Here is a 25,031-nt window from a genome sequence, read left to right as displayed (position 1 = left end):
CGCTCACTCTTCGGGTTGGCCACTACATTTCCCAGAGTGCTTTGCCAACGACGACGCCATTGGTCAGCGCGGCCGGAAGTGCACCTGACTGATGGGAAGTAGAAGGTCTCGGAGGCCCGAGTGGTGGAGAGAGCAGAGCTGTGAGTCTGTGAAGAACGTCGTGGGTTTCGCGGCGTGGGGTGAGGAGTGTGGCCGGGGGACAGGCGCAGGATCGCGCGGGGAGGCGCTTTCCTTGACTCAGATCCGGGAGGGGAGCGACATCCGCGTCGCGGCCAAGCCTGCTCATTCCTGACCCTCCGATTTAACTTTTCTTGGAACGGGCTAGGACGAAGTCGGACTTTAACGCGCCGCTGGGTCGTTGGCGTGGTTTTGCGGCGACCAGAGGTGTGGCACCGCGGAGGCTCTGACTCAGCTTCTAGGGCAGCGTTGGTTAATAGGCTGCAGGTTAAAATCAGTCAGGTCACTTAAAAACAAACAAACAAACAAAAAGAATAAATACAGGGCCCTGGCCCGACTGCAGACCAATAATATCAGCAGAGTTTCCGCAGCGAGGGTTGAGAACCAGCCCTTCCGATGCCTGGTTCTGACCCCCTCGAGCATCCCTGTGAGAACTCCTGCGCAAAGGCTCCCATTCCAGAATTAGCTACCTAGGCTATACCGCTTGCGTTTTCGATGAAGTTGATGGGCAGGGTTTGGGTACAGAATTCATCTTGGGCTCCACAAGAAACTTCTTCGGCTTCCGGTGGTGATGATAGCCCAGATGGACTTTATTGCTTCCAACTGACGACTTGGTCATTTATTCTGAACAAGGATTAGAACATTTTTTTTCCTGCCACTGTATTTGGCTGCCGCCTAATTTTTGCTACCCAGCAAACAGCAGGATGTGGAAGAGTCACATTAAAATCAGCCTTTTAATTTAGGGTATGGGTTGAGGGTGTGGCTCAGTGGTTAAAACGATGGATTACAGCACCACAAGGTCTGAGATTCCGTCTCCAGCACCGGTGGGAAGTGGGGATATCGTCTCATTATAAGACTGATACTGCATTTGACTAGGAAAAGCTATCAGTTAAAATGATAATTGGCATTGAGTATAAGTTTATTATAATCTATTTTTGGGTGGGGGAAGGGCTAATACAGAGGTCTCACGTAGCCTAGGCTAGCCTTTAATCTGCTGTGTAGCCAAGAATGACCTTGAACCTCTGAACTTCCTGGCTCCATCTCCCAAGTGATGACTGTAGGTATGGGCCACCACACTTGGTGATATACTGTTTTTAAAAATAGTGACTCCCAGTCAGAGAAAGTTAAGTTGTGTTTGGGGATTGGATGCAGAGGTTTGTTTAGATAGATGTGAGACAGAATTAAAGACTGCATAGATACATATATAACCATCATTACATAACACATTTTTTTTTCTTTTCCCAGACATTTAGCCTTACCTCCCTCCCTGAACTCAGCATGGGCGAGAAGTCAGGAGACTGTAACGTTCCTGAAGATCTGTTCAATGGTTTGAAAGTTACAGATCCTCAGGAAGCAGAGTCAGCCAGCCCCCAGGTTTCTGATCTCAAGGATCAGCATTCCCAGAGCAAGCTACTAAAGGATGATGGAGCCCATCCCCAGGAGGACCATGGAGAAGAGGAATGTTTTCATGACTGTAGTGCCTCATTCGAGGAGGAGCAGCCAGGGGCACATGTGTCGGGGGACAAAGCCACTGGTGATTCTAGTTCTTCTGAACTAGATGAGGAATACCTAATTGAACTGGAAAAAGACATGCCGGAAGAAGAGAAACAGGTAAATGCAATGCATAATAATCTGCCTCTTAAGCCACATTTTTTTGTTGTTGCTTTGGGGGAGTATGGTCTCTCAGTGTCATCTTGGCTGGACTGAAACTCAATATATAGAATGAACTTGTAGCAATCCTCCTGACTCTACTCTTTAAATGCTGTGGTTATAGGCCTGAGCCACCATGCCTACCTAGCTTAAAACTCTTTTAAAATTTTAATTCATTTTTATTGTTTGTTTTCTAAGAGAGAGTGTGACCACATAGCCCAGGCTGAACTTGAACTCTCAATCTTCCTGCCTTCACTTTCCTAGTGCTGTGATGACAGGCATGCACAACCAAAGCCTGGTTCAAACCACCTTAAATATAAATAGATACAATATTGGCATGGTAGCACACGATTGCAATCTCAGTGTTCCAGAGATTTGAGACTAACCTGGGAAACATATGGAGACCTTGACTTAAAAAAAAAAAAAAAATGGTTGAGAATGAAAGTGTGTAATAGCCCACCTGATCTGTAAGGATTCTCATTGTGTCCTAACTGCTTTCACAATGACAGATCTAAGATGAGGCAGTAGCACAGGAAAGCATTGAGCTTAACAAAGAAGTCGCTGGGTTTTCCCTCTGTATTTAGAACTCTGTCTTCTACCTTAGGGGTCTGTAACACGCTTATAACATGTATCTACACATATATGTATAGGTTTAGGGATATTTTTTGTGGCATTAGAGATCAAATCCAAGTCCTTATCAGTGTCAGGCAGGTGCTCTACTACTAAACTGCATCTTCATTGCTACCTTCTACTTTGTCTTTTAAATGATTACTCCTAAAGTAAGTTGCTGAAATTTCTGTAATGAACTTTTTGTAAGCTTATTTAGAACTGTGTTATGAGTTGTTCTCGCTAATCACTTACTAACAAAATAGACTTGTGAGTCCTGAATACCTTGTTGGCATTGTGGCTGCAGAGCACAATAAGTGTCGAGGAACACATTGTGAAGGAAACTTACCTCGTGCCAGCCACTAAGCCAGAATGTTGTTTTAAGTTCATGTGTGTGTGGGCAGGTGGTAAGACCAAGACCACATACCTAATAAATGACAAAACAGATTCCTCCAACTCAGGTCTCCTTGACCCAAATCCAAAGTATGATGTAGCATTTAATAATAAAACATCATTCTCAGCTTCCTTGCCCTTGGGCCATCTGGGCAAGGTTTTCTTTTGGAGACAGAACTGCCTGCCCTCTTGGTGCCCTCCTTTCTTATTTGACAAGCCAGGTAGTCGACAAGTTACCGTGGTGTCTGAGTTATCTGCAAAGAGCTTGAATGAAGATTGTAGTTTATGCTGCCCAAGAGCTACTTGGTGAGGTGTTTGGGATAGAACACCAAAGGAATAGGTTGAGATAACTCATGTGGCAGAATCAAGTTCCATAAAGAATCACTAAAATGGATTTCACATGAAGTATCATTTAGCAAAGGTGAGAAGAGATCCAGCAACAACAGACAGAACAAGGAAATTCCTTACTTTTATGTACTTTTAGAAGTGAGGGGTGTCTGACTAGTATGGCCTTACTACAAGATGAGCATGCCCTGATACTACCATGTGCTGTGAACTTAGCAAAAGTACTAGATAGGATATCAGGTCATCATGGGCATGGGTGGCAGGACTCTAATCCTCTTGCCCCCTCCCCCACCTCAGAGCTTCTGGGTTCTCACAGCCACAGCTGGAGGAGCAACAAAGGGGTCTGACTAATTCCCTTACTGCCACATCATCTGTGATCTTCAAGAAGCGCCCTTAGTTTATCTCTTACTCGTTTCTCCCCCTTCTTTGAGGTGGTCTGCTTGTTTTGAGATGGGATCTTAAGATGTAGCCCTGGCTGGCTTAAAATTATGGCAGTCTTGCTGATCCCTGGGCCTCAGCTTCCCAAGCACTGAGATTACAGACGTAAGCTACTGTACTCTAGTTTGCTTGCTCTTGAGACAAGACCTTGGAATCTAGCCCAGGACTTGAATTCATCACCCCTCTGCCTCAACCTCCTGCATGCATGTATTGCTAGATGTATCTCACAGACACTTCACTATGAAATAAAATGGTTTTAACATGAAAGTTATCTTTGAGGGGTAGGGTAGAGAGGATTTTGAGATGCGGTAGGTAGCCATGGCTGGCTTCAAACAGACACTGTAGCTTAAGATGACCTGTACTTCTGGTCGCTCACCAGGTCCAGCTTAAGGTGTTACATCTCCTGCTAGTGTGTTTTAGCAGGAGAGAACTAAGGAGCAAAAACAACCAAGTTCATGAACTACCTAAACAAAAATGACTCAGCAAATTAAATCAAGTACATCTAACATTATAGAAACAAATTTCCAGAAAGTAAGTTTAGGATTCAATTTATATCAGTAGTGCAGGCTTTTTTTCTTCTTCTTTCTTTTTTCTTTTCTTAAAGAAACATTAAGCTAACATCTGTATCAAACAGTTAGTAGCCAAGCCAGTCCTTTAGTCCCAGCACTCGGAAGATAGAGGCAGGCAGATGTCTTGAGTTTGAAGCCAGCCTGGTCTACAAAGGGAGTTCCAGGACAGCTACACAGAGAAACCTTGTCTTAAAATACAAAACAAAAAAGAAAGCAGTTAGTAGACAGTCACAGTGGTGTGTGCCTGTAAACCCAGGACCTTACACACACTAAACCAGTGTTCTCCCACTGAGTCACACCCCAACTCTATTAGCTTCTGTTTCTTTCGTGTTAGTGTTATAAGAATTTTTGTGAAATTCTCATTAACAGCTATTTTGCTGGAAGAAATGTTTTCAGTGCATGTATGGTTGATTTTTGTAGATTATTGGGAACAGGAGAGCATCATACCTGATTTAAGGAGATCTTGTAACTGGGGGAAAAAAACTGTGATAAGCCAAAAAGTGAAAATTTCAGCCTTAATCTAATTATTTTAAAACGCAAATGAAAACATGTCTATAGTCATTTGTGCTGGTCCATGCCTGTAATCACAACACAAGAGAGGCTGAGGCAGGAGAGTTGCGCTGAGTTATGAGCTTGAGGACAGCCTGAGCAGCACCTTTTCTTAAAACAAAAACTTTAGGCCAGTTGAGAAGTTTCAGCCATAAATGCACTTACTGCCGATGACTTGAGTGGATCCTACCTGATGGAAGGAGAGAACCAACTCCCCCACCTTGTCCTCTGACCTTCACAGACCCATGACACACATATGCTCCCATAGTAAATAAATAAATCAATGGAATAAAAGATTATAATCGCAGAAAAGATTAAAATATTGATGGTAAGAAGATGACAGAAATTTGTACTAATATTGGGAATTTAAATTGCTGTATCATTTCAATGGAATACAGATACTCAAATATTTTATGTATGTGGTATGCATGTGTAGATGACAGCAAGATCTGGTCCTCCTTACTTGCCTTATCTTTAAAGACAGAATCTTATCAAACTTGGAGCTCCCTGATTCCCTGAGCTGACTAGCCATCAAGCCCCATGGATCTGTCAGGATCTTCCTGTCTTCTCCTTGGCACTGGGATTTCAGATGTACACCACTGCACCCAGGTTTTTTTGTTTTAGGTTTGTTTTGTTTTTTTAGTGTTTATAAGTGTTTTGCCTGCATGTATGTCTGTGGACCACTTGTGTACCCTGGTGTCTAGGAAGCTAGAGGAGGATGTTGGATCCCAGGAACTGGAGTTACAGGTGGTTGTGAGCTGCCATGTGGGTGCTGGGAATTGAACCAGGGTCCTCTGAAAGAGCAGTAAGCTCTCTTAACTACTAATCCATCTCTCTAGGCTCAGGAACAGAGGTAGAAAAGCTGAAATGGCATTCCATATTGATTGGGTCCTGTCCTTGAATGAATGTTTATGCTGTGTATTGTGCAGCAGTTACTTAATAAAGCTGCAGCGGGAGGCAGAGCACCTCTGATAGAATGATCTGGAAACTAACTTGCTGAGTAAAGCTCTGGATATTCTTTTTATGTGCAATCCGTGCAACCATTCCTAATGCCAGTTCCAGGAAATCTGACACCCTCTTCTGACCTCCAAAGGCACAAGGCCCATGTGTGGTACACAGACATATATGCAAGCAAAGCACTCATAGACATAAAAATGCAAAGAAAAATGTTAAATTTTATTACATTTATGTTTTTATTTACAGTCAAGTAGAAGGTGGGTGTCTGTGCTTAGCTCCTGTTCCCTTTTTCTTCAGTCAGTGATCCTCTGCCTGGGGAACGGTACCCCCCCCCCCCACATTAAGATGAGTATTCCCACATTAGCTAATATGATAAAGATAATTCAATTCGTCAGGCAGTGATGGCACACACTATCAAAATATAAACAAATTGTGTGTGCACATTCGAGAAGATAGAAACTTGATCCACAACCAGATAAAAAGCAGTCAATAAAAACCATCTCTCAGGTGGAGGTATAACTCTGTCTAGGGCCCAGGTTTGATTCTCAACAGACACAGGAGTGCACACATAGACACACACCACATGCTCACACACCCAAAATCTGCCTCTCTCAGTATTTTCAGACATTAGAGCTAGCAGACTTGTAAGCAGCTATTCAAAAGAGGAAAGCCAAAGATCTGAAACTGCTTAAAAGACTACCTGTAATCTCAGCATTGGAAAGATGGAAGCAGGACAAGGAGTTGGCTAATGTCAGACTCAGCTGCATGAGACTGTCTCAACACACACAAACACACACCACCACCACCACCACCAAAAACAGTCATTATGGTAGTTCACATCTGTAATTTCAATACTCAGAGATTAAGGGATGAAGAAGATTGGTATGAGTGCTAGGTTAGCCTGGGCTACAGAATGAGACCCTGTCTTAAAATAAAAACAAAAACAAAACAAAACAAAAAAAATCAGCCCCCATGGAACTACACAGGCCATCAAGGGTAGATATATATATATATATGTGGTACAATGGTAGAGTCAATAGGTTATGCTCAGGTGAAACAAATGGAGCTAGACACAGCATTGGTAGCTAAAAATCGATAATTCTTTGCTGCACATGCTTAAAATATAGAAAATAACATTGAACTTAAGGTCTTAGAGTATATTCTCTAACCACTGAACATACCCAAATGTGTAATAGTCAATATTAAGTGTAAATTTGACAGAATCCAGAATCACCTAGGAGGTGGGTCTCCAGGCATGCCTTGGAGAATTGAATTATCTTATTTTTATTTATTTATTTATTTATTTATTTATTTATTTATTTATTTATTTATTTATTTTGAGGCAGGGTCTCTGTGTGTAGGCCTGGTTGTCCTGGAACTTGCTATGTACTCCACGCTGGCCTCGAACTCGAGAGATCTGCCTGCCTCTGCCTCCCCAGTGCTGGGATTAGAATGTGCCACTAGTCCATTGAGACTTTGACTTCATATTCCTCTTTTAGCCACCTTCTAAGAAGCTGAAATTACAGGTTTGTACAACCAGCCCCAGCAAAAACAAGAGATTTCTGAATCTTGACTTTTCTTATCTGTAAAAAGAGCTCCATGCTCACCTCTCATCTTGGGAGCACAAATGAGCTGATGTGTGTGACAGAAGACAGTGAGCAGAGACGTGCTGTATTAGTAAGATGTGCTGAGTTTTTAGTGCTCTAGGGAAGGGTGCAGCTTGGAGCCAGGTGTGATGTTCAGCCTGTAATCCTAGCACACTGTGATGCTAGGGCATGAGGATTGCTGGGAGTTAGAGGGCAATTCTGTTCTGAGCAGGGGCAGAACTTAACTGTTGAAAGTTTGATCACCACCGGGCGGTGGTGGTGCACACACCTTTAATCCCAGCCCCCAGGAGGCAGAGGCAGGCGGATCTCTGTGAGTTCGAGGCCAGCCTGGTCTACAGAGTGAGTTCCAGGACTGTTACACAGAGAAACCCTGTCTTGAAAAGTCAAAAAGAAAGAAAGAAAATTTGATCACTCATGAAGTTTTGGGATTTTCCTTGCCAGTTTCTCTGATGGCTTTATAATACAGAGCAATGTCACTGTTTCCCCTAAATTCTCTGTGCTCACACTAAGTAAAAGCTTGGTAAGATTTCTTGGTTCCAATTTCTGCAAAAATAGAATTCACGAGCAGATGTTACCTGTGAGGCTTCTCTAGAACATATTAAAGGGAATTGTGGAGGTGTGTGAGAGGGCTCCTGTACACATGGGAAACTTCTATTCATAAAACAAGACCTGGGAAGATTGTACCTGAGTGCTACTGTATGAGCATGAGAGATTCCCGGTGCCAACCTGTCGATGACATCTGTCCTTGAGTTTCAGGAACATCACAGGGTTCATGGACTGTCCTTTGAAGAAAGTGTGCTCAAGCCACAGAATAAACCCCTGTCTTTGTTTTTGGGATCAAGTCCGTCTCTTGGCACAACTGGGAGATAGTTTGGCTTTTTCCTCCAAGTGCTGTTTTTAGTTGTTTCCATAGAGACAGTCAACATGGTATTGATAATTGCATTAATGCTCCCTCAGTTTACACCATCAGTGGAGCAGGTAACGGTGACTCTTTCCACTGTGCTGCAAAGTAGGTCATTGGGTTACAATTTATCAGCCAGAATAGAGTAATTGACCTTATAATGACCTCATAAGTATATTCCAGAGCTCTTTGGCAGTTTAACTTTTTGTTCTCCTAGTTAGAAAGAACTGGTAAAAACTTTTCAGGCTGACCCCGATTGTCTATTCCTTTGTAGACATGTTAAGGCTCTCATCTTTGCCCATTGAAATTGAATGTTAAATTTACCAAGGAATGAGTGGTCTCCTGTGTCTTTCTCCCTCTGTTCAAGAGTCTCATCTGGTTGGCTGCTTAATCTGAACCTGTAGAACCACCCTTAGGAGTTGCCTCTGGAGAACGGGCGTGAAAGGAGGTTGAGATTAGAGTTAAAACGAGGAAACTGAAAGACCCTAAAAGCTGGACAGAAGCTGACAGATTTCTGCATTAAAATGACTTATCTACATTTCTTCGGGGGTTTTCGTGGCTTCAGCATCCAACCTGCATTCCTGTTTGCAGGCTTCTCTTAGGTTGCCATCAAGTTGAGTGGCTACAGCCTGTGTCTATATTGCCCTTCCTAACAAGCGAGGCAGGGAACCTGTGTATGGCTTATTGGATACTTCCGATCAAGACCTTGAATCTAGATCAAGTGAGACAAAGACAGGAGGTAACTAGAACTTTCTGTTTTCTGCTCTGACAGCCTGTCTTGGCTAGACTAAGCATTTTCTGCCCTGGTCATCAGGAGAGTCGCTTTGCGCTCTGTCTCTTTGGCCTGTACTTGAAGCTAATATTTGAGTTCCTGGGATCGTTCTATAAATCTACTCCCTAATATATTTTGCTTAGGATTGTGTTTTTCTGGTGTTCTAAACCTGTGGCCAGTGCACTAGAGAACGTTACAATCTAATCATCTCTCGTGTGTATTGGGAAAATACGATCTTAGTGTTGCAGTTTTTTTCTTTTATCATCACTCCACCCATTTAGCTGCATACTCTGGGAACATGTGGTTTCCTATGGGAAAGGGGTGTGTTTGCTTTTTTACTTTTGGTGCTGGCAGTTAGATCCGGAGCCTCAAGTGTGCTAGGCACATGCTCTGCTACTGGCATGCTGGATCCCGAAATGAATTACTGGTGTACACATACTGATATTTGGGTCTGGCGCACAGCAGCTGCCATAAAGAGTGGTGTCAGTTTACACCTACCTTTTAGCATCCTTAAGAGATTCAAGTGTTCTGTTTCATCCAGCATCTAACAACACATGACCTCAGTAATACATTAACAGGTCTTCTCCAAAGAAGTAAGATTTTTGTCTTATTTTCTAATCTTTTCATCAAGACAGGGTTTCCCTCTTTAGCCCTGGCTGTCCTGGAACTTGCTCTGTAGACCAGACAGGTCTCCAACTTGGGGATCTGCCTGCCTCTGCCTCCAAGGTGCTGGTGTTAAAGGTGTGCGCCGGCGCCGCCGCCGCCGCCGCCGCCACCACCACCAGGAATGGCTCCTAATCTTGAGAGTACCAGTTATTTAGGTTTTAAGGTTCTTTTGTACGTGAAATAGCTTGCTTCCATTATTCTTTCCCTTTGAAGTTTTTATTTAATCATGTTTCAGGATTAAATAGATGGGGGAGAGGGCTTTCTGTGTGTGGTTTTTGTTTGTTTGCTTGCTTGCTTTTGGAAGTGGGGTTGGACAGAACACTGTCCAGAGGTGGGAAGCAGGCCTCCAGGTGGTTCTTCCAGTTGGCCTTGTTGCAACCAGAGTGTCAGGTTGTCCCCTGAAGGAAGCAGATGCAGTGTGTCCCATCTTTGCTCTGCTGCAGGCCAGCATTTGTTCTGCCTTTGTGGTTGATAAATGTGAAGTGAAGCCATCTGGATAAATTGCTGAAGTTATTAAAGGCCGAGAGGAGGGACACTCAAGTTTAAGTTTTGACTTTTGACACAGGGTCTCAATTATGAACCAGGCTAGCCTCAGTTTCTCATCATCCTCCTGCCTCAGCCTCCTGAATGCTGGGATTCCCAAATGAGCCACACTTCATTTATAATATTGTGAGAAACTGTGTAACTATTTGATCTCTTTCAGAAAAGAAGAGAAGAGAGTGCCAAACTGAAGGAGGAGGGGAATGAACAGTTTAAGAGAGGAGGTGAGGTCTGCGCTGTGCTGGGGTCTGCTCGTCGACCCCTGTCCTGTCTCAGTCCAGACACCGGAACAGTAGCCAAGGCTCTTGCACTGCATGACCTTTCTTTTCTGTGATTTAGCTTTTAATCCGGAAATCGGGGAAAGCACTGTAGCTCCTGCTTTGGAAAACCCTAACCTTAATGGATTGCTGTAAAAGGAGCAGTCCCCATTTGCTACCTTCCAGCAAGAGGGAATTTATGACATTTTTGTCGTTGTTGTATTCGTTTGTTTGTGTAGTTTTCCTTTCTGGTCTTTTGTTTGGTTGGTTGGTTTTGGTTTTTCTCTTGAGACAAGACCACACTCTCCAGGCCAGGCCAGGCTGTGATACTCCTCCCTGGCCCTCCCAAGAACTGAGCTTGTAAACATTGCCACCACACCCACCTTTTTCCTTCCTTTCTTTCATGTGCCTTGTTCTCTGGTTGTTGGTTAGATTTTAATTCTTGTAACCAAATATCTGAGACAGGCTAACTTCATAAAGGAAACCGGATTATTTAGCTCACAGTTTTGGAGGCTAAAAGTCAGAAACCACGGTGGCTGCTTTGGTGAGGGTCCCATGCCGGCTGGCAGGAATGTGTGCAAGAGGAAGAGCTAACATCTCAAAGCACACAGGAAGTGGGGGAGAGGGCTGGGGTGAGGCTCAGGCTTTGTAGCAACTTACTGTCCTGCAAACTCACCGCGGTCCACTACTCCTGTTTCCCCTCTTGGGGCAGCACCACCACTCACCTAAGGACCTGCCAGTGGACCTTATTTTTGCAGAAATGCATGAAACATTGGAGGATTGAGCTACATTAAAACCCAAGCAGTGCTCTTTCTTTCTTTCCATCTTCTGTGTTTGTTTCAGAATACTTTAGGAGTTCATTCCAGTAACATACTGTGTTATGCAGTCTGTCACATTTTCAAAGTGCACATGCCTAAGAAATGGAGGGCTCTCAAGTTTTCCTCTCATGGTTTTTAGGTTAGGTGTTTTTGTTCTTCTTTTCTTATGATTTCCTTTTTTTTTTTTTTCCCTTAAGAAAAGGTTTTGCTATCTAACCTTGGCTGGGCTAGAATTAATTATGCAAACCAGGCTGGCCTGTCTCTCCTGATATTAAAAGTATGTGCCAGGGGCTGGAGAGATTGCCCAGTGGTTAAGAGCACTGACTGTTCTTCTACAGGACCCAGGTTCAATTCCCAGCACCCACATGGCAGTTAACTATTACACCAAGATCTGACACCCTCATACAGACTTGCAGGCAAAATACCAATGCAAATAAAAGTATGTGCCACCACACCAAGCTGGTTTACTTTTTGTTTATTTTGATTTTTTTTTTTAGATTGTAGCCCTGGTTGTCCTGAAACTCACTATGTAGACCAGGCTGGCCTTGAACTCACACATCCACCTGCTTCTACCTCCCTTGTGCTGGGATTAAAGGCACACGCCACCATGCCTGGCCCTGGTTTACTTTTTTAGTTTCCTCCCTCCTACCCCCAGTGCTAGGGACTGGGCCAAGGCTGTACGTACACTGGTCAAACATTCCATCACTGAGCCGTGTCCCACACCTTAGAACTGTCTTCTGCACCTTGAATCATGGACCTTGAATTTTAGTCTTTCACCTATCCAGTTCCTTAAGCCCCTTGGGAAATTCTTTTCTAGATTGCTGAACCAAATGAAAGCTGAGCAACTAGGGCGTGTGGCTGCTCTGAGCATTGAGGGCTCTTGACTGACAGCATGTTCAGCACGAACACATGCCTGGTGCCATTGGAAAGAGCAGGCACTATTTCTTTACAGAGAGAAGAAAGGGGGAAATGATGTTTAAAACCTAATAACCTAGGGCTGTCTTTTATTAGAAACTCTGGTTTTGTGAGTAGGAAACTGCACTGAGATCTGACAAAGTAAAATCATAATGACTGTTCCATCTTATGGTATTATTTATCCTCAGATTACATAGAAGCTGAGAGTTCTTACAGTCAGGCCCTTCAGAGGTGCCCATCCTGTTTCCAGAAAGATCGGTCTGTTCTGTTTTCAAATAGAGCTGCTGCAAGGATGAAACAGGTATGAGCTGTTGGCCCTTTTCCTCAGTGCATGATCCCCAGTGCTTGTAGGTTCATACATGACCTTCCAGTGCTCCATAGGGTCATACATGATCTTTCAGTGTCCCTAGGGTCATACATGATCTTCCAGTGTCCCTAGGGTCGTTTCTTTCCAAAACTAGTGCAGGGCCTTCAAGTTGCTATTCTTTTTCTACCATGCATTTCCCTGGTGAAAAGTGTATAGAAAAATACTTAGAAAAACTTGGCTAAGGCTCATGTTAACATTCCTTATTAAAGTAGCAGGGTGAATACTTTGATGAAGACAGGCCGACAAGTTCCCACTAACTAGGGCAGGTTAGTGAAGCGGGGGCCAAGTAGTGCACATCCCAGAATAGCTGCAGGAATGCAAACATGGAGCCCAGAATAGTGTGACAGCCCAAAAGCTCAGCGTGTCAGAAGCAACTGAAATGACAACCTTAAGCAGGATGACAGCAGTTATTCAGGAACTCCAAGTCTGCAAAAGAAGATATGCTGAACTAGCTTTTTCCACTTAAGTAGTAATTCTTCCCATCTAAAGGCTTTCTCTTCATTCACAGGTGTTTTAAGCTTGTCAGTGTTAAATTGCAGCTTAAGTTCTACAATTTCAATATACTGATATCCCTTACCAAAATATCTGACCATTTTAAAAATAAAATAGCTTTGTTGATGGGGGCAGGGGCAGGGACAAAACCAACCAGACAGTCTTCCTTTGTAGCCCAGAGTAGCTTCAAACTCAAGATTCTCCTTCCTCAGCCTAGCATAAAAGATGTACTCAAACACACCTGGTTTTATATGAAGCTGGGACTGCAACCCAGGCCATTTGTACATGTTTATACATTTACTGATTTCAGTATACAATGAAAGATTTTTTATAACATTGTACAGCCATCATGACTGTCTAGTTCCAGAACTCCCATGACTCTAAAAGAATACTTCACACTTAACAACCAGTCACTCAGCCATCCTAGAACACAGTTTAGATGCTGCTCTAGAATGTTCTGTAAAATATTCAATATTTGCTAATATGGTCATTACAGTTGTAGAACAGTTATGTAAAGCAACCTCTTTCCATGATACTGTACTACTAATTTGGACAAAAAACATTTAAAGTTGAAGGCATGTGATGCAGCATTCAGTTCAGCCTGCTAGTAATTTACATGAGAAACTGAGCCCTACAGAAGGAAAGTAACATGGCCACATCAGAGCTGGGACCAGAATCCAGTTCCCTTGACATAGCTGTGTGTTTCTAGATTCAGAAGCTAAATCAGGTGCATTGTTTGACTTGATATTTTTGTTATCAGTAGGTAAGTTAAAGTTTGCAACAGACATGGTGCCCCTGTAGATGGACCTGATGGTTCCATTTTAGATGTAATAGTGTAGCAGCTAGCTACTGAAGAGGACTGGTTCATTATTCTGTCAGTCAGCCTTGTTTATTGAATACTACAAAGTTTTCTGTTGACATTCTACTGTAAGTTGTCTTGCTGACATCTTAGATGAGCAAAGAAAGCACTTGTTTACATTTGTTACCAAGAGGCTTGCAGAGACAAGCTCACATGAACTTTGAATTTTATGTTGGAAATAACATGTATTTTCATGTGATTTCCTTGAACAGCATTCTTTTTTAATATCTGCTTTTACTTTGTGTGTGGAGTACTTGCATGTATGCCATATGCATGCCTGATGCTCTCAGAGGTTAGAAGAGGGTGTCTCGTCTCCTGGAACTCTAATTACAGGCAGAGCTGCCATGTAGTGGTAACCAAACTCGGGTCCTCTGCAAGAACAGCAAGTGCTCTTATCTTCACCACTGAACTGTCTTTCCAAGCCCACATTCTTTATCTTTATACTCAACCCCGATGATCAGATCATAGTAATGGGCACGTGAGCCCTTGAGATGAAACTTGAGCAATATAATATGTTAATGTCATCTTTCCTTACAGGACAAGAAAGAAATGGCCATCAATGACTGCAGCAAAGGTAAAACTTATGTTGACTAAAAAGAGCATTGCCTCAGCTAGACAGACAGGTTTGCATGTGTACTCAGGCAAGTGTCCCCTCACACTGGGGCTTTTAAAGAAGCAGTTTTATGGAATGACATTTTCAGAGGCACCGTGTAGGCATCCTCTTAGAGTAAGCATGCTTTCAAGTGGATTTTCAGCCTGTTATAGTAGTAAATATGAGGAAACATTTGAAGCTACCTTGGCAGCAGAGCTCAAGTGTGGAACGGAATTTACCTCCTGTAGCCTTCAAATTACCTGCCTTTGTGACTCATGAGGATCATGAGGATCTTAGTTGCTGAACTCATAACTCACAGCTGTTTAGATATCTACATGTATGCATCATAGGCTAGAATCTTCGTATAGGGAGAGCATGCAGTTTGTTTTTTTTCTAATTCCATTCATTTTCCTAAAATTATTCTTTACAGCTGAATAATAGTCCACTTTGTATATGTACCACATTTTTAATACTCATTTGTCCATTGATGGGCTTCTAACTTAGTTCTCTGTCTATGCTTTCATAAATAGAGAAGCATAGATACTGATGTGCCTGTCTCTATGGTAGGATATGGGGCTCTCTGGGTATATTCCTAGGAGTGGAGTAGCTGGGTTATGTGGTAGTTCTAGTTTTAATTTTTGGAGGAATCTCCAAACTGAGTTCCATAGTGGCTGTATTAATTCGCACCACCAGCAGCAATGAGTGAGGGCTCTCCAAAGGTACTCAGGACCCTTTCTTGTGATAACAGTTTCTTTTCTTTTAGCGATTCAGTTAAACCCCAGCTACATCCGTGCAATACTGAGGAGAGCGGAGCTGTATGAGAAAACAGACAAACTAGATGAAGCACTGGAAGATTATAAATTGATAGTAGAAAAAGATCCATCGGTACATCAAGCAAGAGAAGCTTGTATGGTAAAACAAATTTTAAAGTATTTTCTTGGGCTGGGTATGGTGGTGCATGCCTTTAATCCAAACACTCAGGAGGCAGAGGCATGTGGGTCTCTGCAAGTTCAAAGCCAGCCTGGACTATATAGCAGTTACAGGTCAGCCAGAGCTGTGTAATAGAAACCCTGTGTCTCTCCGTCCTCCCCCAATTTATTTTTCTGTTTCTTTTGCTTTGTACTCAGTGACTTTTTAGTCTTTTGGATTACAACTAAATTCTATTTTTATAATTACCAAAATATATGGGAGATGGATCTTTGTGATGGCTACTTACTCACTGGGACCATGTACCATTTGATGTCCACTCTGAAAGTGACATGAGCCAGCATTACAGCACACTCCTGGAATCCCAGCACAGGAGCAAAAGAAACATAGATTTGGGGCTACCTGGACTGTATAGAAAGACCTTATCTCAACAAATTAAATAACAGAATAAGTGGCCTGTGTAAGCTTTTTTGTTACATCAGGGATATTTTGTTCCCTATAGTTACACAGTTTAGTGAGTGCATCTTCTTAAATTTTATTTAGTATGTATGAGTGTTTTGCCTGCATGTGAGTATGTGTACCACTTGGTGCTCAGTGCCTGTGGAGGTCAAAAGAAAGCATCAGAGCCCCTAGAAGTGGAGTTATTGGGTGATAATAAACTACCCTTTTGTGTTTGAGATAGTGTCTTGCTCTAGCACAAGTTGACCTCAAACTCATCATCTTGCCACCCCTTATTTTGGGGTATTTGAAACAAAGTTGTAATATGTAGCTCTGGTTAGCTGGTAATTCTTTACATAAACCAGAGTGGCCTCCAACTCTCAGTGATCTCTCTGCTTATGTCTCACAAGGATTGGGGTTACAGGTGTGTGCACCAGCTGGCTTATCACCAACTTTTATTGGGGTCTTCCTTTGCTCTAGACACTGTTAGGACTGAGAATGTGATGAGACCACTCAGCAGTTAAAGGTGCTTGCTGCCAAGCCTGGTGCCCTGAGATAAACTCTAGAGAAGGATCCCTAGAACCCACATGTGACTCTAGAAAGTTGTTTTCTGATACACACACACACACACACACACACACACACACACACACACACACACAATTTTAAAAGGACTGAGAGCTAAAGAGATCACTAGGTGGTTATGGTACTTCTTGTTCTTTCAGAGGACCCAGTTCAGTTCCCGGAACCCACAGCAGGTGGCTCCTAACCACTTATAACTCCAGCTAGAGGATCTCACACACTCTTCTGGCCTCCTGGCATAGACACATACACATGAAAATAAATCTTTATTATTTTTTAAGAGAACTGAGAATATGGGAGATGAGTGGGAGTGAGGCTTATGAAAATGGACTCATTCATTCTATTATTAAGCTACTGCTCTTATTTACCAACACATCAGAAAATGGGGAAAGGGTAATTAAAAGTGAATATGGTCAAAGTACTTTAAAATACAATCCATTAGTTTTTCTAACTAACCTACCCTAATAAAACATTCCCAGTGTTCTGGCACACACACGCCTGTGGTCTTAGAAGTTGGGAGTCTGAGGCAGGAAGAATGCCATAAATTCAAGTCCAGCCTTGAGCAACACCTTATCTCAAAGGAAAACTCTTACAGAATGAACTGAGGGGCTGGAGAGATGGCTCAGAGGTTAAGAACACTGGCTATTCTTCCAGAGGTCCTGAGTTCAGTTCCCAGCACCCACATGGTGGCTCACAACCATCTGTAATGAGATCTGATGCCCTCTTCTGGCCTGCAGGGATACATGCAAACAGAACACTGTATACATAATAAATAAATAAATCTTAAAAAAAAAAAAATGAACTGAGAATACAGTGGTAAACCAGACCAGACTTCCTCTCTTGTAGTCATTTGCAACAGCAGTGCTTTTTTTTTCTTTAACTTACTCTTGTTTTTACATCATATTTTTAAACACTTCTCAGATTTAAATAAGAATTTTTTACCGAACACTTATTTTTTTCCTCCTTTTTTTCCTCAGAGATTACCTAAGCAAATTGAAGAACGGAATGAAAGATTAAAAGAAGAGATGTTAGGTAAGTTTGCTTCCTATCCTTTTTCTTGATCGTAACAGCTAGGAGAACTTGGGTAGGTTCATCAGTGGGTTGTTTTTTTTTTTTTTTTTGGTTTTGTTTTTTTCGAGACAGGGTTTCTCTGTGTAGCTTTGCGTCTTTCCTGGAACTCGCTTTGGAGACCAGGATGGCCTCGAACTCACAAAGATCTGCCTGGCTCTGCCTCCTGAGTGCTGAGATTAAAGGCGTGTGCCACCACCGCCCGGTTTCATCAGTGTTTTTATTGGCTTAGAGAACACGGGTGTTCTCTGAGGTGTGTGCTCATATGTGCATGTATATCATTGAGCCGTGTGTGTGTGTGTGTGTGTGTGTGTGTGTGTGTGTGTGTGTGTGTGCACATACGCACTTTTTTACAGCAATACTAAGAATGAGGCCCTGCTCAGCTGTTTTTTATTTCAGGAAGTGCAATACGGCTTTTGAGAAGGGATCAGCTTTTTCAGGAACAAAACTTCTTCCAAATTTCTTCCTTGTCTTTTATGTTATAATTTCATAAAACAGTTGAATTCTCCATTGCATAATCTCCCCTTAAGGTTTTAAGTTCATTTAATGTGTAGTCATTACAGCTAGTAGTGTCAGAATAAAGGGGTTTTTGTTTGAAAATACACTAAATATCCCTTTAGTGCTTGAGAAGACATGAGAAGTATGTGAAATAAATACTAAGGGAGAGGCTGAGGAGTGCTCAGAGACCCTGAGTTCAGAGCCCCACTACCCATATGTAATCCTAACACAGGGGAGACAGAGACAGGGGGTCCCTTGACCTCAACGGCCAGCTGCTCTTTCTGAATTAGAGAGCTTCAGGCTCAATGAGAGACCGTGTCTGAAAAAGTAGACAGGGGTAGGGGATACTCAGGGTTGACCTCTGGTCTCTGCTTGCACACCTGTGCACATGCACACACAAAAGTGGGGCAGTGGACTCATTTATCCCGTTGTTTAGTTACTTCTCATATTTGACAGAAACATTTCCCAGCTGGAATCAGAGCCTCTTTACTAAAGACCTGGGGGTTTCTAGACCAACCTTGCAATGTCTGTTTAACCTTTCTCGTGCATCCTGCTCAAGAGCTGCCACATCTTCCTTATGAATAACGTTCTGAATCTTTGATGTGCATTGCAAGGGAATAGGCCTAAAAGAAAATATAAAATACATTAGTTTAGCCCTATATGGCTTATCATCAATACCTAGAGAATTCAAACAGACTTTCCAGTAGATCACTCAGGTAGGTGAAATAATGGACTTTTTCCACTCTTTTTGGTTTTTTGAGACAGGGTTTCTCTATGTAACAGCCCTGGCTGTCCTGAAATTCACTTTGTAGACCAGTAGCCTTTAACTCACAGAGATCCACCTGCCTCTGCCTCCCAAGCATTGAGATTAAAGGCGTATGCCACCACTGCTCTGCTGACTTTTTCCACTCTTAACCTCCTTTTGCCCACGAAATTTTTACATGATCCTGTGCATACAGGTATGTATATATCAAACATTCATTGATAACAAATCATGAACTTCATTTAAAATAACTCTTTAAGGGGCAAGAGAGATGGCTCAGCAGTGAAGAGCATTTATTGCTCTTGCAAAGAGCCAGGCCTGGCTCTCAGAACCCACATGTCAGCTCAAAACCATCTGTAATTCCAACTTCAGAGGATCCACGCTTCTTCTGACCTCAGACTTCTCCATGCACATGGTGCATATACATACACTCAGACACACACACACATAAAATTAATATTCAAAAATGATTAGTCTTTAACATAATTTACCATGTTTTTTTCTTTTTTTTAAACTTTTATTATTAAGAAATTTTCTATTCATTTTACATACCAACCACAGATTTCCTCCTCCTCTCTTTTCCCACCCTCTCAGCCTTCCCCCCCAGCCACCCCCCATTCTCACCTCTTAAATACAGGAGCAGATTTACATGGTAATGAGAAATTATTTTTGCATGATTAAATCTAGGTAGAATATCTGATGCTGTAGGACATAGAGTTTATTTGTTGTTTTCAGAGCTGCTTAATATTTTGGTTTTATAATTATCAATTCTGAGAATGCCACTTGACATAAATACATGCTGCAAAGTGGCAGAAGTATATTTAGGGACATTTGGGAAATTCTACCCTAATATCAAACCAAAAATCACATAATTTTTTTAAAATGAAAATCAAGTCAACAATACAGTTTCTAAAACCAAACGTTCTAATACAACAAAATCCAAAGATACACTAAACCTGCAGAGGAGTGATGGTAGGAAAATTGTCTTTTCCAATAATTAACCATTGTCTTAGAAAACAGAAAGTGGGGTTGGAGAGATGGCTCAGTGGTTAAGAGCACTGGCTGTTCTTCTAGAAGATGGGTTTAATATCCAGCAACCACATGGTGGCTCACAACTGTCTGTAATGAGATCTGGTGCCCTCTTCTGGCATGCAGGAACACATGCAGACAGAACATTGTACACATCATAAATAAATAAATCATTAAAAAAAGAAAGAAGAGAGGAAGGAAAGAAAGAGAGCTTTCCTATGTCCAGTTGTATACATCATAAATAAATAAATCTTGAAAGAAAGAAAGAAGGAAGGAAGGAAGGATGGAAGGAAGGAAGGACAGAAAGCAAGAAAGCGAGCGAGCTTTCATATGTCCAGTAAACTACTGCAGTTCATAACATACAATAGTCTTGAATCTGAGTCTATTCAGGCACTTGTGCACACATAATCTAAAATAAATAAATAAAAGTGAAACTGGTCAGACGTTTCAGGATGCCTGAAGCTCAACTGTAGGAGAGCAAGGATAAATGCCTAGCATTACTGCCCAGCTTTAGGTAGCTGCTTGGTGAGCAAGGCTGTCATACCTCATAGGAGTGCTTGCTTCCAGGTTGCTTTGAGTGCAGGATTGCATGATGTGAGCCAGGCTTGGCACCTTACTGGGAGGGTAAGAAAGAGATTTATACTTAGTGGCCAGACAATGATGCTAATGTAAGTCTCAGAACTATCTGATACAAATAGACATTTGTTATCATTTGCTGTTCCAGCCGGGAAACCTTTCAGACAAGTAGAGTTGTGAAAACTCTGCGCTCGTCATTCTTCCAGAATCTCAGAGTCATTCATTACCTGTGGTAATGGGCTCCTTGGCTGGTTTTCACACCAGGGGAACTGTTCAATCTGCTGTATCCCCTTGGTACTAGAGATGGGAGGTTACACTTAGTTTTTCATCAGTGTCTCAAGATTTCAATAACTGCAAAAGGAAGTTGCCTTTGGGGACTGTTTCTCAAAATGTAATACACAGACCATCGTCCTGGAGAGTGGCCAAAATGCTCAGTCCCCTCCAGACATACTGAAGTGGAATTGGAGTGGAGCCCAGCAGTCCGAGTTCTGACAGCTCATGTTTAGTGGTCCCTGCTTGGGAATAGGACTGCACAGTCGGGAGGGGGATGTGCTAGAGGCAGCTCAGGTGAAGCCTGCGGGCCAGAGTAGGGTGTGGCCATACCACAGAAGTGCCAGAAATTTGGCTCAGCTGAGAGGCATCTCCTGAACAGCAGCTGGTTAGTCACTAGGTTTCATCTCTTCCCTCTTTGTGCTGTGGCCACAGCAAAGAAAAGCATTGCTGTTTATGCTGGGGTAAACTGTCTCACACAGTCAGGCTCTTCAAAGGGATGTTTACAGAATGACTCACTTGGGGTGTTGTGATAGAATGTTGCTTTGAGTCAGAGAAACTAAGACTAGTCAGCTGGATCTCTAGTACTAAACAGCCTTGTCAGTACAAGCAGGTTTGAACGCTTCACTGCCATAAGATCCTAGTACAATAGTTTCTAACTTACAAGGGACATGTTGGCGTGTTCAGGTTGGAGGTGCCAAGTTTGCTACAGGAGGGAATAAGGAAATCTTATTGCTGCCAAGGTAAGAGAGAATAGCATTAGCAGCCAGGGACAAGTATGGCAGATGGCCTTGGGGATGAGGAGGCTGCTTTTAGCCTCTGAATATTGACAGTGGTCTAAATAGCAACAGGAAAGTATGTGTGATTGGGTGTATTAAACAGTCTTCATGGAAGTGGCTGCTTCTCTGCCACCATCACGGACAGCAAAAGGTGACTTTTTCAGACACTAAAAACTGGAGTCCACCATGTATGTTGTGTTCCTTGGAGTCACCCTGCTGGGTTCTAGCTTCAGACTCTTCACCAAATATCATAGAGCTGTTTGTTCCATGAATAAATTAGCTTCCAGAGCACCCTTAAGCTTTCCTCTTTGGGTCACTTTGCCACCAAAAGTGTCAAACTTTGGAACTGTTTTCAAGCTGTCAGTGGACTCCAGTGGTCTAACAGCCACTGGCCACAAGGCCTGGCTCAGAACCTGAATACAGAGTGTAGCTTCCCATCTTCTTCCCCACTCATTGGATGCATGGCTCACCATCTCTGCGTATGTCTTACCTTCCACCAAATTCCTAAGTCACTGGGTAGACCACATGTGCACATTTTCACTTCATCTGTTCTACAGACAGAGCTGCATACATGTACATTGCACATGTTAAGTGAATTAATCCATCAGAAGGCCCTGTTCTGTTCTGTGTCTCTACCTGTCAGATCAAGAGGGTCTTCCACTGCAGGTCAGCAAAGCCACCAGGAGCCTGAGTAGCCTCCACCTGCTCCATCCTTACATGCCTAAGCAGCCCATAGGTGGGCTGGCATTGGTTTTAGCATGCTGATAGATTTTCGTTTCCTCTGCATTTGGAGAAGCATGGGGTTTAAAGGCCCTCATGCAGGCAGGTCCTTCAGCCAGCTGGGCAAAATGAGTACCCAGAGAAGATTGAATATTTCACTCTTAGCTTGGGATAGTCCTTGTGCACTCAAAGAACACATTTCCTTCAGTCCAGACCAGCCTGAAAACAAATCATTGGTGCTAAGAACACTGCACTGTAGAGCATGATGGCATGCCATTGGCTCACTTTATAGCCCAGGCTTGCTTGAACTCATGTCAGTTCTTTTGCGTCAGCCTTCTTAGTGCTGGAATTACAGGCATGTACCGTCACACCTGTCCCACTAGTGACATTTTGTTGTGTTAAGGTGGCTTTTTTTCTCCTTGCCGCTTTAACAGCCTCAGAATGGGCTACTGGAGTTCTAGGGGACTGTTGGTGGTTCAGGTTTCCCTGAGGAGACCTGGCTTGATTTTTGTATGCTGTGGTGTCCCCACCCAAACATCTGTCCCTATGGCTGCGTTCCTCACCTTCTGGCTGCTTGGGGTGTAGGTACCCAAGGTTTGTGTCAGCGATGCTCAAAGATAGCAGCAGTGAGCATGTGTGCTCCAGATGTCAGTTTGAGACACCTGCAAGACAGTGATCATCCTAGGTTCTGGGAGCTGTCTCCAAGAATGAATTAACTAACTCTTCTTCAAACGTGTTAAGTCTCTGTGGACGGGCTCTGCAGATGAAGTCCAGAAGTTCCCACTGTGAAGAGACTTCACGAGTTCCTCACGTGGTCTTCACTCTGGTTGGGGCCTCTGGGTAGAGAAGCATGTAGCTCTGAGGACTAAGCTGTCTCTCCCCATCTGCCCTCACTCTTATCTCCATTGGAAACAGACCTGGAAATTATTACTACCACTTAGAAGGCATTGAAGCTTTATGTTCTTCCATCCCAGTCAGGAGTTTCCAAACACTCTTGGTTTTAAAAATTCTGTCCACTACTCTATAAATCCCCAAGATCTCCTGGAAGTTCCATCTTAACACACAAGCTCCATGGACCTCTTCTGTCTTAGAGCAGCATGAGAATCCTTATTTATGGTACATCTTTATTACCTAAGTGATAAATGAGTAAAGTGTAAAGCTGGGGCAGTAGACACTGAACTATTGAGGTTGATGGGGCTATACAAATCAACAGATCTTATTCCTCCCAACCCCCCAAGAAATACCAGGAGCCTTATGACGGCTGAGTAGGAGGCTAAGTAAGAGTGTGCTTGGAAATGCGGAAGGCTCAGTAGAAATGTGCCATGTTTAATTGAATTCAGCAGATGGCTATTGCCATTTTTCCTGAGAGCAGGTAGGTGAGTTTGGGGGCTGCTGTCCTCACAGCCTGGAAGGCCAGGCTTGGCCAGCACCTTCACCCAGCACTCAGGATGGAAGTCCCTGTCCTTTGGTAATTCTAGCCAGCTTGACAGGAGCCTGAAGGACCTGGAGCTCCAGTGTCACTCAGGCAGTGGAGTGATAGCATCTCTGAGAAAAGGCTCCCACAAAGTGTCAGGTTACTGAAAGCAAGCATAGCTATAACTAGTGACAAAGGCGAAGTCAACTGATAGCTTCCTGCTTGTTTGTTCCAGCATTCATCCGAGTTGTTTTTATATTGCAGGTAAACTAAAAGATCTTGGCAACTTGGTTCTGCGACCTTTTGGGCTCTCTACGGAAAATTTCCAGATCAAGCAGGATTCTTCTACTGGCTCCTACTCCATCAATTTTGTTCAAAATCCCAATAATAATAGATAACAGAAATAACAGTAGTCATAAAGGCCGACTGGGAGGCCAGGAACTGTTCACAAGGGGCAAGCCCCTGCAGGTGTTCAATGTTTAAAAGCATCCTATCTAAGAAAGGCTGTGTAGTAGGGCCCGAGCCACCTTCTTGCTCTTGTTTTAGGATCAGGGTGGAATGTGCCTCCTGATGTAATGAGCCTCATTAATTTCCATTTTAAGGTGGTGTCTGTGCAGCTGCTCTCCCTGGATTTGGCTGGTGGTTTTTGGTTTTTTTTGTTGTTGTTTTTTTGGTTTTTTTTCCCAGTCTGGGAGAAGCCTGCTTGTCAAGGCTGACCTCTCAGAGTCACACAGATGTGCTGGCCAGCAAAAGCCTCTCCCTAACCATGCAAGCTTGTCAGTTGGATGATGACCATACATGCTGGACACGGTCCCTCCTGCTGCCCCTCCCTGCTCATCCTCTTTCAGAGGCTGCACTGCAGGGGTTTCAGCATTCCTGAGTTCCTCTGTGTTAATAAAAGCTTTCGGTGACAGTCGGGGGCTACGGTGTTAATTTTGTTCCCATAACAGCAGCTGAAGCAGATTCTATGACATTCGGAACCAATTCTGGTTTCAGTCAAGGTCAGTGATTCTGAACCCACAAGTCTAATGAAGGTTTTTGCTGTTTGACTCTATCTTGAATAAATGACCTAGTGTGCCAGAATTCAGAAATCCTGCCTCAAAGCCATCTGGGGTAACCTTCAGCTTTGTAAGGTTGTGAAATTAGTGGTTCTGACCAAGCATCAGTGCTCAACTCAGCTTAAATAGCTTCACTGAGAATGGTATGTGTGTATCCAAACAGAACCTGTTCAGACTGCATGAAAGCAGAAGTTTCAAGGAGAGGTTTTGTTGTTGGTTTCGTTTTTTGTTTTGTTTTCCCTGGGCATTTGTTGATGCTAATGAGCTTTTAGTTCTCAGTTGGGTGTCACAGTGACATGTGCACTTTATTGTGGAGATGAGCTGCCATGTCATTCTGTGAGCTGTGTAGGACAACTGCCTTGGAACTTGCACTATAGCCTAGGTTGGCCAAAAGCACCTGACACCAAATACCTTTTGGCCAGGGTTTCTGTACAACTTG

General features: G+C 43.1%; 1 protein-coding gene across 2 annotated transcripts; it reads left to right on the top strand.

The window, feature by feature from the left end:
- Nucleotides 1–34: 34 nt before the first annotated feature.
- On the top strand, nt 35–23,941 carry Ttc1 (tetratricopeptide repeat domain 1). 2 transcript variants are annotated; one of them, XM_059270371.1, is made up of 8 exons: nt 35–140; nt 1,423–1,788; nt 10,334–10,394; nt 12,349–12,461; nt 14,416–14,452; nt 15,234–15,382; nt 17,395–17,449; nt 23,799–23,941. In XM_059270371.1, exons 2-8 carry the CDS (start codon nt 1,456–1,458, stop codon nt 23,930–23,932), a joined length of 882 nt encoding a protein of 293 aa, XP_059126354.1. In that variant the 5' UTR covers nt 35–140; nt 1,423–1,455; the 3' UTR covers nt 23,933–23,941. The 2 variants fall into 2 exon arrangements, with proteins under 2 accessions (XP_059126354.1, XP_059126353.1); XM_059270370.1 differs by having other exon boundaries at nt 43–179.
- Nucleotides 23,942–25,031: the final 1,090 nt, after the last annotated feature.

This window comes from Peromyscus eremicus, chromosome 8a (genome assembly GCF_949786415.1).
Source record: "Peromyscus eremicus chromosome 8a, PerEre_H2_v1, whole genome shotgun sequence".
Lineage (NCBI taxonomy): Eukaryota > Metazoa > Chordata > Mammalia > Rodentia > Cricetidae > Peromyscus > Peromyscus eremicus.
This window is presented reverse-complemented; position numbering and strand designations above follow the sequence as displayed.

Excerpts from the sequence above, each read along its gene's own strand:
- Ttc1 (XM_059270371.1), top strand. The coding sequence starts at position 1,456 with ATGGGCGAGAAGTCAGGAGACTGTAACGTTCCTGAAGATCTGTTCAAT. Across the intron at positions 12,462-14,415 it reads CTGCTGCAAGGATGAAACAG|GACAAGAAAGAAATGGCCAT; the intron begins GTATGAGCTGTT and ends CTTTCCTTACAG. Across the intron at positions 14,453-15,233 it reads CATCAATGACTGCAGCAAAG|CGATTCAGTTAAACCCCAGC; the intron begins GTAAAACTTATG and ends CTTTTCTTTTAG.